This window comes from Saccostrea cucullata, unplaced genomic scaffold (assembly GCF_032062105.1).
Source record: "Saccostrea cucullata isolate Sc308-1 unplaced genomic scaffold, CSIRO_AGI_Scuc_v1 ctg906, whole genome shotgun sequence".
Lineage (NCBI taxonomy): Eukaryota > Metazoa > Mollusca > Bivalvia > Ostreida > Ostreidae > Saccostrea > Saccostrea cuccullata.
Window position 1 is genome coordinate 105,857 of NW_026934443.1, and position 18,556 is coordinate 124,412.

Sequence of the window (18,556 nt, forward strand, 5' to 3'; positions counted from 1 at the left end):
AATTAAAGTAATCTATTTTACTGTTATTATGCCATTTTTTTCTACATATATGATATGTATTTTTGGAACTAAAACATTATAATGTATATGAGCAAATCAACAACTTCAATTCATTTAGTTGAATTAATGCTAGAGGTTTGTTGTAATGTATCCATGCAACTATCATAACTTTAACATTTTTTTTTAATTTACGTATATAAATGCATACATATCCTTTTTGAGTGTCACTGACTACAGAGTGGCTTAAAACTCAATTTATTTCACAGAATTTTGGTATTGATTAAAAGAGCACTGGGTTCCACAAACTCGAGTCAGTCATGCACATTGTAGAATTTAGAGTAAGATGCTGTGATTAACAATACAATACATACATTTTGATTTCTTTTTATTTACAAATTTTTCTACAGTATATAATTATATTAAAACACATTTATTTGACATCTAGCAGTGAATTGAAGGAGAAATTCAGTTCTAAAAAACTAAATGCATTAGGCCTACGTAACTTTTCCTTCTTTCAGTGTTTATTTTATTAAAGGGAGCCATTTTAGGCAAATGTTAACATTCATGTTTAAAAAAAATGATGCCCTCATATTTTTTAATTTATATATAATTATTTATTACTTTTTTGCTCGACTAGAATTTAGTGATTTGAACAATGTTATATACATTTATTGAACGGGTATGTGGGAAATAGCAAATTTATGGTTCCTCAAGGGAGGATTGAACTATTTCCTGAGCTGCCTAGGGAAATAGTTTCCTGCTGAGGGGAACCATTAATTTGCTATTTGCCAAATTCCCATACCATAATTGTTTTATTATACCGAAACAATCATAGGCAATTTATTTTTTTTTTTTGCCAGATATTCCAACTTTAAAAAAAAAAAAAAACACTATAGAGGCATAATCACAAACGTGTGCAGTTTAACAGATTGTATGATAAGTAATGTGTTGTATCTGAGAACAACAAAATTATTTTTTAAAAGTATTTTCACTGACATTTCAAAAATTATTGTTGTCTTCATTTTGCTAGAATTCAAGTATGATTTTGACATAGCGTGTCGAAATGTTTTGACATCATAGTTACATTGCTAATAACACTACATCACAGACTTGAGATTCTTTGAACGATCTGCCCACTGAACACTTTGATTGGTTAAAATTACTATTCATGAGGGTCCCAGGGAATAGTCTGATTTTTCAGAGGAATAGCGTAAATCTGGAAATTTTTGCTGTAGATAAATTTTTAGCAAATTTGGGAGCAAAAATAGTCTTAAAAATAATTTAACAATAAGAAAATATAAACAAAGTAGTGGTCATTCACAAAATTTTGAAACGGAAATAGTCAAAATAAAATCTTCAGATTTACGGTAGGGAAAATAGACAGTTTTATGGTATTAATGTTATATAGAGTAATAACAGTAGAGATATAATAAATATTACTACTTCAACACAATTTATTGGCTGGCAAAAGCAGCTTATGGAAAAACTTTTTCTTGACATTAAATTGTTGCAACAAATACACATGCAATATATGATCAAGTTCAGTTTCTAGTTTACAGTAATAGCTCTTCAATGATACCATGGGTTGTGGAACAAGTTCTCCAGTTGCCGAAAATCCTACAAGTGATAGGTCAGGATACCAGGCAAAGACCACCAGCAACAAACAGTCTTATTCTGCACACAGAGGAAACTCTTCATCTTCCCGTAAAAGTTCAAAGGCATCTGAAAATGGCACTGGGATTCCTAAAGAGAAATCTCATGACAGTATATCTATTAAACCAGTTAAGGACAATGTGACATCTTCACAAAAACCCGCAAGTCCATCAAATGTAGAGAACTCTGCAAGATCAAGGAGAAGTTCTAAATCTTCTGAAGCTGGCAATGTGATTGTTAAAGAGAAATCCCAAAACGGTATTAAAGACTATGAGACATCTTCACCTCACGATAATAATTCAATGAAATCTGCAAGTTTGTCAAATGTCGACCGTGAAAAACTCCAGGAGGAAGAGAGCAAGGAAGACACTGCAGGGGATATAAAAAAGAATGATTCAGCAGAGGAGACTCAACAGACGAAGGAAGAGAGGCCACTGTCTAATACTGACAGTGCTGTCATTGTCGCCAAATCACCTGACCAAGTCAGTCAGCCAATGGAAAAAGAGGATTCCAAACTATCAATGTTATCACATGACACTATGAGATCTTCAGCAGAAACAGATGATGCTGTGTCTTTGACAGAAGAGCAGAAGTTAGCTGCACAAGAATCAGCAGCAATGGTAGCTAACGTTATTGAAATGGCTGAAGAAAACGTTCATCAGATCGAAGAAATGGAAGAAGAAGAAAATGACAGCAGTCTGGAGGAGGGGTCAGTTCAAAGTGTAAAAGATGAGGAGTGGGCATCTCAGAATGGAGATATAGAGGACAAGTCAGATCAAACGAGCGAGGCGTCAACTTCTGTCGGAACTTCGGGACAAATCTTAGTGCTTGAAGAGGCTCAGGAAGAGCAGGTTAGGATCTTTGGACTCATTTTGAAAAGGAAAGGAAATCAGGAGTGATATTTAAATCCTTTTTTCGGAGTTTTAATTTAGAATAAAATTAATGTTGTCTTAACACTTTCACAAATTTAAAAAAACACAATTACTATATAACACTTTGACTTTGCCCATTTGCCTTCCCTCTTAAAAAAATTCCAACTGTCTTTCCTAATTTGCAATCTTTAATTTATGGCATGAAGTGAATATTTTGTTACTAATTTATTGCACATTTCCAGTATATCACTTTTATAATGGTATTTCATTACCAAATATGTAAATAAAATATTTTTTAGCCAATGTTTGGAGGATATTTTTCTTTTTTAAATTTAACGATACACAGATGAAATTAAAATGTCTGCCACTCAGTTCACATTAAACATTCTTTACACATATCAATATGATAAATTTTCTTTTCGAAGGAGGAAGACTCTGAAAATAAAGATGATGGTCCCAAGGAGAAAATAGATGACAACATGTGTGATGAAAACACCAAGTTACCTCCCCTTCCTCAGAGAGCACGGCCAGGTAAGCTTTGCTGACAGGTATTTTATAGGTATTTATAGGTGTACTTGTATATCAGGGTTACAGAAAAATTGTCTAATCCCTATGTTGATTCTTTCCAAAAATCTTGCATATTCAAGTGAAAATTGTTTACATTAATCATGTTAATAAAATTAAATCCCCCTGTTCATCCCTGAACAGGGAAGTGTTGAAAATTTTTAATATTCCCATATCATAAAATATTTGAACTTGCAATTCTTGGTACATGTGTAATAATTTAATAATGTTTTAGATTTGAACTTGAACTGTTGTTGAACAATCAAAATACCACAGTTCATTATCTAAGGTTGAAAGAAAGATTGTTTCTGAATCATTAAAAAACACATTATATTTTAATCAAGGCAATATTCATTTCAGAGACACTAGCTGATATTTTAAGATTTTATACTCATGATTTCTTTTGTAGCAAACTTCAAGTTTCTCTCAACCTTTGGTCATTCCAAATGGCCAATAAGAAATTTTGCCAAGTTTGATTTCAACATCAATGCTGGACATGGGGGCTGTGCTGGCCTGTTGTTGGCGTCTAATTTTTATGGGGGAGCAGGAAAATGCTGCAACTCACGAATCACATTCCTCAGATGTGGATTTGACTGTAATCACTTCAGCTGTGCCAATCTTAAAGATAGTAAGGGGGAACATTTTGGGCCAGAGCAAGGGTACAGAGTGGATGAAGAGGGAGGCTTCTTGGGGGATCTTCACATGGGGAACAACCATGTGATGCTTCTAACAAATGACTCCAAGAATGGGAGACTGGGTAATGGGATATTGGTAGAAGCCACAGAAGCCAAAACCAATCTGTGTGTCAATGTAAATGGAAGTCAGGGAAATAAAAATGGAGGAGGAACAACGTTGATTCTGTGTAGCGGAACAGTAGAAAATAAGCCTGTGTCTGCCATGTACATGATAAGTACTGGTGGCAAGGACAACTATATGGCAAGTTGTTTAATGTCTGGTAGTGACAAGTGGACATACGGAGTTGGAGAAAATGGGTTTCTCCACGTGAATGGTCCCAGTGATAGTCGCTATGCAGTGTACCACAACAGGGAGGAGCTTGTCTTGATGGAATCAGGAACAAAGCAGTCAAACGTTCTGATGACCCAGGCCTGGAATGGGCAAGAGCCCACAGCCATGGTGGATAACATTCCAGCCCATGGCTGTTTTGTGGTTCTTTGTTCCAATACATCAGGAGCAGATGATCATTCTTGTGCTGCGTTTTACCTTCTGACCATTGTCGAAGACGGAATCGAAAGCAAGGTCATAAGTAAACTTCATGGTGAGGGGTACACCACCGGAGACCTGTGGAAGTTTGAGAAGTCGGGAAGCAGTGTCATTGTCACTGGTCCTAAAGGCCCATGTCGCTATACTGTCCTGTCCAATGAGGAGTATAGGGACCAGCAGTATATATTCCAGGACATCTGTCTGGCCACGGGCTCCCCTCAGCCAATCAGAGGCCTGGTGGAGATTAACATGGAGGCGGTACAGGGAATTATTGAGGTTAGCTTTGATTGTTTGATGTTTTATTTATAATAGTTAGTGTTTTAATGGCAGTAATTTTTTTCTGTGGATAAATGCAGAAAAAGTTAGAGATGTCACACTAACACATTAAAATGAGATAAAAGGTTGAGTATGGTCGGAGTCCTGATATTTTTTAAATTCATTTTTTTTCTTAAAACTGAATAAATTCAATCATGGTAGTCTTGTGGCATTGATTGTACCCATTTATATTTTTTTTCACAGAAAGCCTCTAAAGTGTGCATACAAGTGGATGGGAAGGTTATACGCATGTTTGATCCAGACGAACTTACAAAGGTCAAAGAGGGCTATGGATTTAAACGTCTGTGGAAGTCGGAAGAGCTGCCTTGTGGGGCAAACATGGTCAGAGTCCAAATCATCAACAAACATGTCACAAGTATGTATCATTAGATTTCATAAAAATTATTCTAAAGAATTTTTTTTTATAATTGAGGACTAATTCTTTTTGAATCAGATGTATCAGGAAATAGGTCTTTATATTCCTGAATCCTGTATTCACATCTCTATCGTTGAAATTTTGAATTTTGAACTTTACAGTGGGTACGGAGGAATATGTTCATCTGATTGGCTCCCCCAGACAGCTGGAGGTCCAGAAGGACCTGGTCCACTACGCCCTGAACTGTGGGGGCCCCACCTACACAGCAGTCAATGACATCACATACACCAGCGAACACAGACAGTTCGCAAGCTTCACGTATGATTTCAACTGTGGTGAGTGTTTCTTTTATAATTATGAACATACAGTTGAACTTAATTATCCCAATCATTTCTATGATTATGAACATACAGTTAAACTTATTTGTCCCAATCATTTCAGATAATTATGAACATACATTTGACTTTTGGTATCTCAATCACTGATATCTCAAATAACATTGATATTTTGAAAGTTTTAGCTACTTACTACCCTATTTATCTTGAATCCTTATACATGTTATAAATCTTTTCTCTTAGTTCCATTAAGTTTGAGATATTGAGGTTTTACTGTATTACTAATAAGTAAAAGCACACTTTTTACACTGTTGTATATTGTTTGGAAAGAAAAAGTGCATGAGTCAACAATTTTGCATCATTGAAGACCCATGGGTGATCTTGTGGGATGAGTAAAAGAAGGGGTCACCCATGGGTATCTAATAATAACAATTTTGGAAAGGGGGTAGTGTCAAAATGCCGTCAAAGCAGCAATAATTGAGGCTTTATAAAATGAGAAAAAACTAGGAATATTCTGTATAATATATTTATAAACAAGTATGAACTAAACATGCTTGTGATTAGCAGATTTCAATTCTAGTTGCCTTGTTTAAAGTTGATTCTTGGTATTTACAAGCATTTAAAAAAATTGTTTTACAGGATCCAGATGTTTGGCTTATGGCAAAAATCATAACTTGGTCAACATTTTGGAGCTGATCAACAACACTCATGATGGCTTCCTGTATGCTTCAGTGAGAACTAAATACACAGAACCCATTGATGAACAAAAAGTTATTTATACTGTAAGTATGAAACACCCCCCTCCCCCATTGGCCAATTTCCACACACACTTTAAAACCATTTTTTCCACATGGTGTCTTAGAATAACTCCAAAATTTAATACCTTTTGTAACATATAAACAGTTTAAATAAATTATTTTTATGCAGAACACTTAAAAGAGGCATGGACCTAGCATATACTGTGCAGTCATGTTCCTAGATCATGTATTTTAATGTGCACACTTTAGATAATTTCCTGTTTATACTGTTTTAATGAGTAATTATTGTCTAATGTCTTTGATATGATGATTATTGATTTACCTTTCGTTGTACATACAGGTGAAGACACTAGATGTTCCCGATGGTGAATACATACTAAGGCTTCACTATGTTGGCAAGGGCTACAAGACACATTCTATCTCATTTAATGGAGAGTCCATACAAGCACAGGTTCGAAACAATAGCACTGTTTGTTAAGTGATTTTAGAAAGAATATTCAATTTGCGTACCCTGGTAGTCTTTCTAGATAACACTATTGCCTATAGTAGGTAGTACAAAACACCCATGGATTCTATTTTAACTCAATACAAAACAAGAATAATATTACTATATTGACATTAATAAATGATCCCAGTAAGAAAAACAACAACTTGTGACATGTTTTCGTCATATTTTGTAAAAAGAAAAATCAGAGAATCCTATTATTGATCAACACCCTAATTTACATAAAAAATTCCTAAGGCCTAATTGGCCAGTCTTTTTTAATTTGTGCAGAGTGATTTTCATGATTTACTAAGATTGTTCCATACAGGTGGCCAAGGTAGGAGACAAAGTTCCTGACATCGGGGGTCAAGGCCTGTCTGCTTTCCATGCAGACATCAAGGTGACCGTCAATAACAACCGATTTGTGTTGAACACGGACGCCCCCATCGCTGGCTTCGCTCTGCTGAACAAGGCGTACCAGGATCCCAGGAAGTCTGAGGAGGAGCTAAGGAAGGAGGGGGAGGAGAAGTCACGGCTGATGGACAAGGTGGAACCTGTGATGAGGACAGTCATGAGGAAGGAAATGGAGATCGTGGGGTGGTCTCAAAACCTGATTAAAAACTCCAGTGGGGAGGTAGGTTTCATAATACTTGGATGTTTACTTATATATTTGTTTAAAGTAAAAGTTTTTGTAGTAATATTTATCTTCATAAAACGGAATTTCATTTTCTATTAATTACTTTGAATTGTTTGTCAAAAATACCTAGTCAAATAAGGAAAGAGGACAGGACAGCTGATATTTCAAATGTACATTTGCATTGTTCATTATTAACCCTAAGTAATTTGCAAAATAAGATGATAATTAGCTGTATTCACATACTAAACATTTTTCATCCTCATTTAAAAATTGTATTTAATTAATTTTTATGAAAGTGACCCTCTGTTATCCACAGGAGGGGCAGCTGTCCTTCTGGAACTTTTCAGGGGACTGGAAAATAATTGAGGGGGGATACAATGCGGAGAAAGCTTTTGTAACATCCCACATGTGGTGTACCAAGTACCAGGAGGTGGAACTTACCCAGCACTTCTCTGAGGAATATCTCGATACAGCACCTGAGATACAGGTATGTTCTGCACCTGAGATACAGTTATGTTCTGCACCTGAGATACAGGTATGTTATGTACCTGAGATACAGGTATGTTCTGCACCTGAGATACAGGTATGTTCTGTACCTGAGATACAGTTATGTTCTGACCTGAGATACAGGTGTGTTCTGAACTTGAGATACAGGTGTGTTATGCACCTGAGATACAGGTGTGTTCTGAACCTGAGATACAGGTGTGTTATGCACCTGAGATACAGGTATGTTATGCACCTGAGATACAGGTGTGTTCTGTACCTGAGATACAGTTATGTTCTGTACCTGAAATACAGGTATGTTCTGCACTTGAGATACAGGTGTGTTCTGCACCTGAGATACAGGTGTGTTCTGCACCTGAGATACAGGTATGTTATGCACCTGAGATACAGGTGTGTTCTGAACTTGAGATACAGGTGTGTTATGCACCTGAGATACAGGTATGTTATGCACCTGAGATACTGGTGTGTTCTGTACCTGAGATACAGTTATGTTCTGTACCTGAAATACAGGTATGTTCTGCACTTGAGATACAGGTGTGTTCTGCACCTGAGATACAGGTACCGATACTTATGTTTTTGTAATTTTGATGTCATTTTATTTTGAAGAACTTCTAGACTAAAGTCAGAAGCCTTTCTCATAAGTTCTTGATACATTGTAATATGTGACTTATTCAGCGATCTATTTACCAGGCTTTCTGTTTCTTTATTGACAGGTGACTGAATGGTACAGGGAAGGAGTATGTGGCGGGGGGCATTACAAAATGACAGCTCTTCTTATGGATAGTGATGGCAATGTAAATCTCTCTCTCTCTCTCTCAGGATTTTTAATAACCAAAATTTAAGATTTTTCTTGCTTTTATATAAAGAATAAACAGGATAAAGGGGAAAAAAGTTGTCATCTAAAAGTAATTTTCTGGACAACCCTTATGTATCAGTAGTTTGTTTATAATTTCAAAAAATGCATGAAGTGAAACTTACGACTTTGCTATAAGAGGTAGAATTAAATAAATGTGTTTTTATTAACCAGGTAATGCAGCGTTACAATTTACCAGAAACTGGTAGAATATACCGTGACAAAAAATGGGAACAAGTAGGGACCACATTTAAAGACTATGGACCGGGAGCCAGAATTGTCTCCATAGAAAGTTCAGGTGAGAATCTATGAAACGGAAAGATGGATTATGTAGTGTAAGGACTTAAACAGGAAGGTTATGAAATTATGACATTGGCATGTAAAACCAGCTGGTACCTGCAGGTATATTATATTTTTATGCCCCGTAATAAAAAATTTAGGGACATTGATTTTATCTGCCTTTCCACCTGTTTACATGTCCATAAAACTTCAGTATGTAAAGGTTAATTCCAAAATTTTCTGAAATGCATTTCATGAAAAGTCTTAGCTAATTTTAAAATATAAAATATATTTAAACAGGGAAATATATTTATACTGGTGGTCAAGTATATAAATTAACATTTTACATAACATTGGATCAGGTTGCGCAAAGAAGGGCATAATTGGTGCCAAAGTCTTCCAACTCCTCTAACCGTGTGTAAAAAGTAAATTCAATTCATAGTGTCACATTCCTAGCAGTGCAAACAGAAGAAATCTCTTTGTCTCTGAATCTACTTATCCCATAATGCTGTTAATGAGCAGAAATGCATCATTTAAAAAAAAAATTATTTACAGGAAAGGACGATAAGTATTGGGGAGGCCATTATGGAGTGATTATTTCTAGCTCAGTCATCCGGGTCAAGAGAGAGGCCAAACCAGCCCAGGGGGACAAGTTTGAGGATATTGAACTGGTAAGCGATCACACACAGGGCACAGCAGGGTTCACTTTGTCTGTGTGTCTGCCTTTTCTATCCTCCTGTTTGTCTTAATGATTCATTTTTGAGGATTCAGAAGATGAAAAGTAGAAATTTTCATTTTTTAGCACACCTGAGCCGAAGGCTCAAGTGAGCTTTTCTGATCAAAATTTGACCGTTGTCTGTCGTCATTGTCGTTGTTGTCGTAAATTTTTCACATTTTCATCTTCTTCTCAAGACCCATATAGGAAAAATCTTTAAAAATCTTTTTCTCCAGAACCACTGGGCCAGGAAAGATGAAACTCATGTGGAATCACCCTCAGGTAGTGTAGATTCAAGTTCATACAAATCATGACCCCTGGGGCAAGGGTGGGGCCAAAAATGGCCGACCCAAGTTTTATGTAGGAATATATGGGACATATCTTTAAAAATCCTTCTCAAGAACCACTGGGCCAGGAAAGATGAAACTCGTGTGGAGTCATTCTCAGGTAGTGTAGATTCAAGTTTGTTCCAATCATGACCCCGGGGCTAGGGTGGGGCCAAAATGGTTGACCCAAGTTTTACACAGGGATATATAGGGAAATCTTTTAAAATTTTCTTTTCAAGTACTTGAAAGCCATGATTAGTGATATTTATATGGAATCATCTTCAGGTAGTGTAGATTCTAGTTTGTTCAAATGATGAATGCCTGGAGGGGGGGGGGGGAGTAAATTCAAGCCCGATGTGTTCAGGTGAGCGCTGTGGCCCCTGGGCCTCTAGTAAAGGATTCAGATGAAAAGTGAAAATGTTTTTTTTTTTAAGGATTCAGAAGATACTTCAAAATTGACCAATGTTGTGGATAGTCTGGTAGGGAAGGTGTTAAAAGACAACAAGGAATTACTGGAGCAATATCTAGAGGAGGAAGGTAAAGGGGCAGAGTTATACAAGTTTTGACTGAAACCTCTCTAACATGATTAAATGTGAAAGGGTGGGGAGATGATAGTTTTGACTGACAGCTAACTAACTGATTTCATCTGAGGGGAAAGAGTGAAAATAGTTTTAATTGACTGTTCACTAACATGATTCCATGTGAAAAAAGGGTAGGGGGATAATAATTTTGATTGACAGTTTTACTTACTGATTTTATTTGAGGGGACAGAGTAATAGTTTTGATTGACAGTTCACTTGGAAGATTTTATCTAATAGAGCAGAGAGACCTCATATGGTGGAGGGAGGATGGAGAGAGAAATATTGGTTTTAATGACAGCTTACCACATAGTGTAATTTACTTGTGGGGGGGGTGCAGAGAGATAATAGTTTTATTGTCACTTCAAATGCATTACAGATCTGTAAGATTCTAATAATGGAATTATATTTTGTTAACAGTTGTACCTAAATTTGAAGAAAAGTTTGAAAAACAAGTGGAATTGAGTCCAGCCTCAGCTCTTCAAGTTCGCAAGCCAAAGGCCAAGCGGAAGAAGAGGGAAATCAGGGTCTTTGTGTCCAGCACCTTCAAAGACTTTTCTCAGGAAAGAGAGGAAATAATCAAGAAAAGTTTCAGAGAGGTTAGAATAGGCCAATTTAAGATATTTTGTACATGTGTAGATTTATAATTTCAAAGGTTTATAAGGCCATTTTAAGTGTTTTTTTACTTTATTTAGTGTCCTCATTTTTTAAACTCCAATTTTTTCCATCTGGAAAAAAAGGGGGGGGGGGGGTAAAATCTAAATTTCAAACACAGTCCTAGAATTTTTCATCATCATTTGATAATTCTTCTGTCATTGTAATTTAAGGGGGACGACTATAGTTTCATTGTGTGAAAACTACAATAGCGAAACTCTTCATTTTTATACCATATATAACTTACATTAAATTTAGTTTGTATGCAAAGTTTGGGGGAAATCTACTGACCAGCAGGTATTTTTTAGGGACCGTCTCAAAATACAGATACATTTACTATAGGATTATGTAGGAGAATACCAATTTTTTAGCACTTTAAAGCAAATTATACAAATGCTACAATAGACATTTTGTTCAAAATATAATATTTTATGAGCAATATTAAATGATACAATATATGTAAGGAACACAAAATTCTACCGTCTTGTTAAGCAGGGGGGCATCTCAAAATGCAAAAAAGTTAGCAAATTTTACTATTTTTATACGTAAACAATGGATTTACAAGAAAACATAATAAATATATTGGAGATATTCTAAAAAAAATTTTGTTTTAAATTTCAAGAGCGTATGTTTATTTTTCTGTAAGAATATTTTTATTACCCCTTTCTTTTAAGAGCTTCAGATTAACATAACGTCAAAAACACACTGCAGCGACATCAACCTACCTATCAATTGCAAAATCGGTTAAATAATCAGTTATATCAAATTGTAATTAAATTTTTATACCTATAATTTCTTAATTTTGTTTAATTTTAATAATCATGCGAAAAAAGTTGCATGAAAACAATAAATATGCTTCATTTTACTAAGATGCGCAAAATATTGCGCAATGGAAACTATAGTCAGCCCCCTTAAGTACTAATTTATGCATGCTTTTAATTTCATAATCTAAATACAATCTGTCCATGGAGGCTATGCATAACTGGGGAATATCCCAATTTATTTTTATGCTTTTCAGATTAATAGGATTTGTGCAGAGAGGGGCGTATTCTTTACCTACGTGGACCTGAGATGGGGGATATCCTCAGAACAGTCATCAGATGGAAAAACTATTGCGATCTGTTTGAAAGAGGTACCTAAGTTCATAAAAATGTATAAATCTTTCTGTAGATTATGGTACACTTCAATGTACATCAGTTAACATTATTTCAAAGAAATCAATGTAAAGCATGAAGCTTGCCATCAGAATTGAAAAATGACTGTATTGTAGCTATAAATGAAAAAACTTAGTTAACTTTCAAAAGGCTTCATTTCAATAGAAATGCAATGGGTCTAACATTGATATTTCAACTAAATATTAAAAAATCCTTCTTCCAATTATGATTTTATTGGTCTTTAGAATAAGGTGCACACTGAATCATAGTTTTGAAAATGTTGAAGAAGAGATTTTGCCTTGCCTTTAAACAGATTGAGCGGTGCCGTCCGTACTTCCTGTGCCTGATGGGGGAGAGGTTTGGATGGAGTCAGAAAAGCGATTCAAATGATGAGCTGCTCTCCAAGACGTATGATTACGCGGTGGAGAATTATCCGTCCCTGAAGTGGATAAACGAGCACCGGTATAACACAAGCGTAACTCAGGTGAGAACTCACTAGAGCTGGAGAAAGTGAGCAGAAAATTTAGCATTGTAAACCATAATAAAAATTAAAGCATCAATATTACATCTACCTGTAATTCAATGTTCTACAAGTAATACAAAATTTTACGGAAATTAATTTTTTAACAAGTTAGCGTAGATTTGGTTTAGTGCATTTCTTTGATGTTCTTCTTTATGTAAATATGTGCAAGACATTTAGCGGATGTTTCTTTCCGCCTAATGTGCTTAAAAGAGCACACAGCCGAATGTAATATATTAACAGTAAATTTAAAGATCAGATTAAAACAAGATACTAGTCTTGTACATGTACTTTGTAATTTATAATTAGTTAGGCAACTGCATGAAATGGAGGCGAACTTGAATCTACATTTGTATTCGGGAAAAAAGCATGTGCTCTTAAATTAAACTTAATATAGCTTACATTTGTACCATTTTGGTAAAACTTGAACAGCATCTAGTTTGTACAGAAAGTACATACAGGAAAACTTGGTTATAGCAAAGTCACTGGGACCGTAATTCGTTATTATACTTATAATGAATTCAATAAATTCATGATGCTGGGGATCCAAGAAAACTACGCTATAATTGGAGGAAAATTCTGTGAATTTGCAATATCCAGGTTCATACTAAATGAGTTTTACTTACATTTTATTATTAAATGATTCAGTTATTTATATTTTTTAATAGCTGGAGGTCCTTCATGGAGTTTTAAATGACATAGAGATGAACACAAAGAGGAGCTTCTTCTACCTCCGAGAACCAGTTCAAATTGGGAACATGGATGAGAACGAATTCAAGGTAACAGGCTTTGACAGACTTAATTACCAAGAAGTCTGATAAAAATGTCCAAATTTATTTTAAAATATTCACAGTAAAGATATTTCAGAAATTGTATCTGCAGTTAAATACTTTAAACCAAATTTTATTTGCATGTGAGAAATTTTTGCCAGATTTGTGAGAGCCATGTAATTGCAATTATTTATCGCTGCTAACCAGTCCTTTAAGTCTCTGTGTCTATTAACAACTGATCCAAAAAGGCTTGATTGCAAAAATTAATCGTCACGAACTTGTTTACAACTTGTAAATCACGAAATAAAGTTGTCACGAAAAGAAGTTGGTTTACAGTATTAGAAAATTCAGAGCACAATGTCAAATGAGTAGAATTTACCCCCGTTGTAGAAGCATCAAGTCAAAAGTAAAGGATTTTATTTTTATTGCCACAATTGATGCACCAGCTTTTCGCCTCTTCTTTTGATGATGTAGGTCAGTTGTGATACTTCGTTTTGCATTGTGAGAAAGATAACTCTTAGGATGCATTCACAGATTTCAATTTAAAGATGTAAAGGAGAAAAAAATTTCCAGGGTTGATCCTTGAAAACAGAAATACATATCCTCAAAAAACCCATTTTCCAATGCATAGCTTTCAAACATTAGGTCTGTATTAAAAGACTAAGTAATCCTTGTACCATACTCCCTTGTCAGAGTTGCCAGTGTAAAGTTTAATCTTTTTTAAAATTCTTGTCCTTTGCTGTTTATCTTGAAGTCAATATAATGTAGTTTCATTCAAACTTACAAGAGACCAAAGTGGCATTTAATAGCAAAAAGCAATCAAAACATTGAAGGAGAAAAATCTGAATATACCATGTCCTTTGTGGCAATAATCATTTTTTAAACTGGTAGTGTAACTATGTTCATGTAATTGTCTTGAGAAAATGCCTGAAAGAGTGTAATGATAATTAAAATGATACTGTTAAAATTATTTGTAATATTATTTTAGAAATTCAAATCGGAATCAGAGTGGCATAATGAGAGACAGATGTCCCTGAGAAACATGGTGGAACAGCTGGGAGAAAAGGCCAACATCCGATCGTTCTCAAAACCGACACAAGTCTCCCAGATGATCAAAGAGGTATGTTAATTGGTCCTGATTTTTCAAAATGGAACACAGTATTTTCCTTTCATTATATAATATATTCAGAACTTAACCAAAATAAATATATCAATTATTCAAAAGTAAAGTAACATGATCATTGTTACAGGCACAGACCAGCTCACCTTCACCCATCTTTTTTTTCAAACATAACATTTTGTTATTGAAACTGTTCAGTAAAAGGCCAATTGGCCCCTGTCCACATTTTGCTGATTTATAGTCCAATATGGGTAGTGTAATAGTGTACTTGTATGATTAAAATTTAGTGCTGAAAAAATTGTAACCCTCCCCATTTTGATGCAATTATTATGTTATTCCTGACCACTAAACTGCTTTCTGTAAACAATACAGTGTATTATATTTAATGCAGGATTTACAAAAATGCATTGATGAGGATTTTCCCATTGGATCAGAGTTAACTCCTCTTGAACGTGAAAGAGAGGCTCACCAGGCCTTTGCTGATGTGCGATGTCAGGTTTACATAGGAAGGGAGGAGTACTTCACCGAGATAGACAGCAATATGGAGAAGGGGATCAATCAGCCCATGGTACTATTGGGAGAATCTGGTAAAGAAATTTATCAAAATCTTTGTTTTTCTAAAAATCCTTGCGATTTTAATCTGCTTGGAGAATTGGGATAAGAAATTCTTTGTGATCTTGGCTTTTCTCAAAAAAAATTTTAACTTTAAAAATATATTGATGCAGTCTAGGAAGAATGTATACCTATATAGGCCATTTAAATTTTTACAACCTCATTTTTAAACAATTTATATAAAATAAGACTATAAAAATGACACAACAGCAAAGTAATCAGTAAACAGTGAATTTAAAATGGAGGGGAAAATCAATCATTTATAAGTTAGATGTCTTCATGTGTGATTTCATTATTGAATTTCAGGATGTGGAAAATCTGCTCTGGTTGCCAACTGGGTAAAAAGAACTCAGAATAAATACCCAGATGCCTTCATCTTTGTTCACTTTATTGGAAGTTCTGCTGAAAGTTCTAGTTACTTAAAATTACTAAGAAGGTAGTGCATTATATGCTAGTAACTGTAATAATTACTATAGATTACTAAAGATGTTGTACCTTTGCTAGAAATCTTACAAACTGTTAAATTTGAGAGACTATTGTATCCAAAAGTTAAAAATTACAAGGAGGCTTGGATAACTGTATTCAAAGGGCAATAAACCACTGACATAAAGTTACTTATGAAGCGCTTTCATTTCTTTAGTATTTTAAGAAATCTGATTCACTGTGTCTTATTATACAAGGGTTGTTCGAAAAGTTTGTGGACAACTGTCATATCTTTTTTTACTTGACGTTATATGTTATCCAAATTTGTGAGAAATATTTTTTCAATAAATCCAAATGGTTTGTATTAAAATTTTCCAAAATGTTACGATTTATTCAAAACTTATCCAGATTTTAAAATTGTAAAAATCAGATTGCGGAGCAAGTCAAAATTTAGTAAGTCACAGACAATACACTACATAACGTCTGTAGTCATATTCTCTGTAATATGGAGCAAAAACGAAAAACAACCTAGAAATTCAAATTAAGAATTGTTACATCGATTCGTATACCAAATTATGGCTTAATATTTTACTTTGTTGAAAAGAAATCAATTTGAGAAGATTGGTAGTCCTTATTGAAAATGACAAAAACGATGACATTTTAGAACGTCACAGAGCAGTAGATAAATGATGCAATTTTGTGTTTTACTCAGAAAAAAAAACACTATCAAGTCTAAAAATGTTGGAGGAATTAAGAAAATATGTCACAAGGGAGATGTGCATGTGTGTACAAATAGTACAGGCAGTATTTGAGTGACAAAGACTCTGTATCGGATAAGGACAATATATGAAGCTGCAGTTTAACTGTAAAAATCTAAACAAAATCTTTTAAAAGTTGGAACGTCGAGGAAAGACATAGGCGCTTCAGAGTTGCATATCCTGTGAAAGCATAGTGATAAATATAAGAAATTAAAACCTTAACAAAGGAAATTATACACGGAGAGCAATTTTAAAGAAAGATGTATGTAAAGTAAAAGAAAAAGGATTTAATGAATGGGCATTGGATTATACCATATGAAATGTACAGGGATAGTATTTTTTAGAAATTCTTGACACTATATTTTGACGTTGCATTGCCGCCAAGCGTGCTCCACGGTTACAAAACATGTTGATTTTAAAATGAAGTAAATTGATTTCTGTTAAATTGAATGGAATGAAACTTCACACATTAACAAAACAAATATTTATACATATTATATTGTGCTTATTTTAATTTAATATAACAAAGATTGACATCGTCCACGAACCTTTCGAACAACCCTCGTAATAAATCTTCTGAATTTTGTACCTGTTTAGTCAAGATTAGAACACTAAGGATTTTTTTTGCCAGATTGTACGAGGAAATGAAGATTTTCTTTCACCTTGACCTTGACATTCCTAACTCAGACATGACCTTGGTGAGAGAGCTGGGTAAATGGCTGAAGATCTGTAGCACCAGACAGAAGTGTGTCATTGTCCTGGACGCCCTGAATCAGCTGGACGATGGATCCAAAGAGGACGGTCAGTATCTGTCAATCAGCAAATCAGCTGAATTACTGTGAAATCAGATATTTTCAAGGGGTAAAATTTTTAGAGTTGGGAAATATATTGGTTCACGGGGATTCTGATTTTGTGGTTGAAGAATTGTTCAGTAGTTAATATGTGTGAAAAATTGCATTTTGTTGTGGACATAAATTCTTGGGTCTCATCATACCTTGAAAACAACGAAAAGAAACCCCACGAAAATTAGTGATTTCTGATTTACTGACTTCTTGTTTCATTGGATAGAAGACATCATTAAATTTTGTTTTGACTGTAGAGTTAAATCATATACAGTAACATAATTGGGAATCACCTTATCATTTGAATTTTTAAAGAGGAATGGCAAATTTGAAAATGGCAACAAAGGTTTTTGGTGGCTTTTTTATTGTCAGTAAGTAGAAAATAGGCAAAACTTAATAGTTAAATGTTTTGATCTAAATGTGTAGTGGAGCGATATGAATGCATTTTTAAATTTTGCATTTTTAGGTGTGGAGCACAATTTGTTATGGATACCTGGCAAACTGCCAAAGAATGTTTTCATTTTGTTGTCAACTTTACCTGGAAGGGTAAGTTCCTAACAAGACTGTGTTCAAGCCCCCACCCCCACCCACACTGCTTTCATCTTTCTTGCTTATGAGTATTTTTTCTCATTTCTTGATTATTTCAGTAGGATAAATTTCTATAATTAAAATTTTTGGGGATATTACACTATTTTTACTTAATTAGCATATAAGGCAGAAATTTTAGCTAGGATTCTATTATGGCATTGTTGCAAGGTTGTTCAGATCATTAAAATTAAAAAATCTTCCACACATTTGAGCTTTACTGTTATCTTTCAAGTCATCACAAAATTACTTATTAATAAATCACTTCTTGCTAAAATCAAGTACATATTTTAGAACAAATTGCTAAATTTGTGTGTTGCTTAAAATGATCCTATACAGTATTTCTCCCTTTTGTCTATACTGATATTCTGCCTGAAAAAAACTAATTGTAATGAAGTACAACCTTTTTCCTTTTGTGTCTAGGCAATGGACTCTGTGTTAAACTTTGGATGGCCGACAATGAAGGTGTCCCCGCTGGAGAACTCCCAGAAGATGGAGATAATCACAGGGTACCTGGAGGGAATTTATGGTAAAACACTCAGTCAGGAACAGAAGGAGATGATAGTGGACGCTCCACAGACAAATAATCCACTGTATCTACGATCTCTGTTAGACGAGGTAAGCTCCGCAGACAAATAATCCACTGTA

General features: G+C 34.7%; 1 protein-coding gene across 1 annotated transcript in view; it reads left to right on the plus strand.

Annotated features, from left to right (window-relative positions):
* LOC134240724 (uncharacterized) overlaps positions 1-18,556 on the plus strand; it is a 28,629-nt gene that overhangs the window by 523 nt on the left and 9,550 nt on the right. The window contains exons 2-24 of the mRNA XM_062722786.1: positions 1,553-2,504; positions 2,951-3,056; positions 3,499-4,586; positions 4,830-5,001; positions 5,163-5,336; positions 5,976-6,118; positions 6,435-6,545; positions 6,907-7,212; positions 7,532-7,702; positions 8,433-8,513; positions 8,747-8,870; positions 9,407-9,522; positions 10,327-10,429; positions 10,891-11,069; positions 12,143-12,256; positions 12,592-12,762; positions 13,467-13,577; positions 14,557-14,688; positions 15,080-15,275; positions 15,607-15,736; positions 17,113-17,282; positions 17,790-17,869; positions 18,332-18,526. Of these exons, the coding sequence (XP_062578770.1) occupies positions 1,581-2,504; positions 2,951-3,056; positions 3,499-4,586; positions 4,830-5,001; positions 5,163-5,336; positions 5,976-6,118; positions 6,435-6,545; positions 6,907-7,212; positions 7,532-7,702; positions 8,433-8,513; positions 8,747-8,870; positions 9,407-9,522; positions 10,327-10,429; positions 10,891-11,069; positions 12,143-12,256; positions 12,592-12,762; positions 13,467-13,577; positions 14,557-14,688; positions 15,080-15,275; positions 15,607-15,736; positions 17,113-17,282; positions 17,790-17,869; positions 18,332-18,526 (5,097 nt within the window). The 5' untranslated portion in view covers positions 1,553-1,580. The remainder of the gene's footprint in view (positions 1-1,552; positions 2,505-2,950; positions 3,057-3,498; positions 4,587-4,829; positions 5,002-5,162; positions 5,337-5,975; positions 6,119-6,434; positions 6,546-6,906; positions 7,213-7,531; positions 7,703-8,432; positions 8,514-8,746; positions 8,871-9,406; positions 9,523-10,326; positions 10,430-10,890; positions 11,070-12,142; positions 12,257-12,591; positions 12,763-13,466; positions 13,578-14,556; positions 14,689-15,079; positions 15,276-15,606; positions 15,737-17,112; positions 17,283-17,789; positions 17,870-18,331; positions 18,527-18,556) is intronic.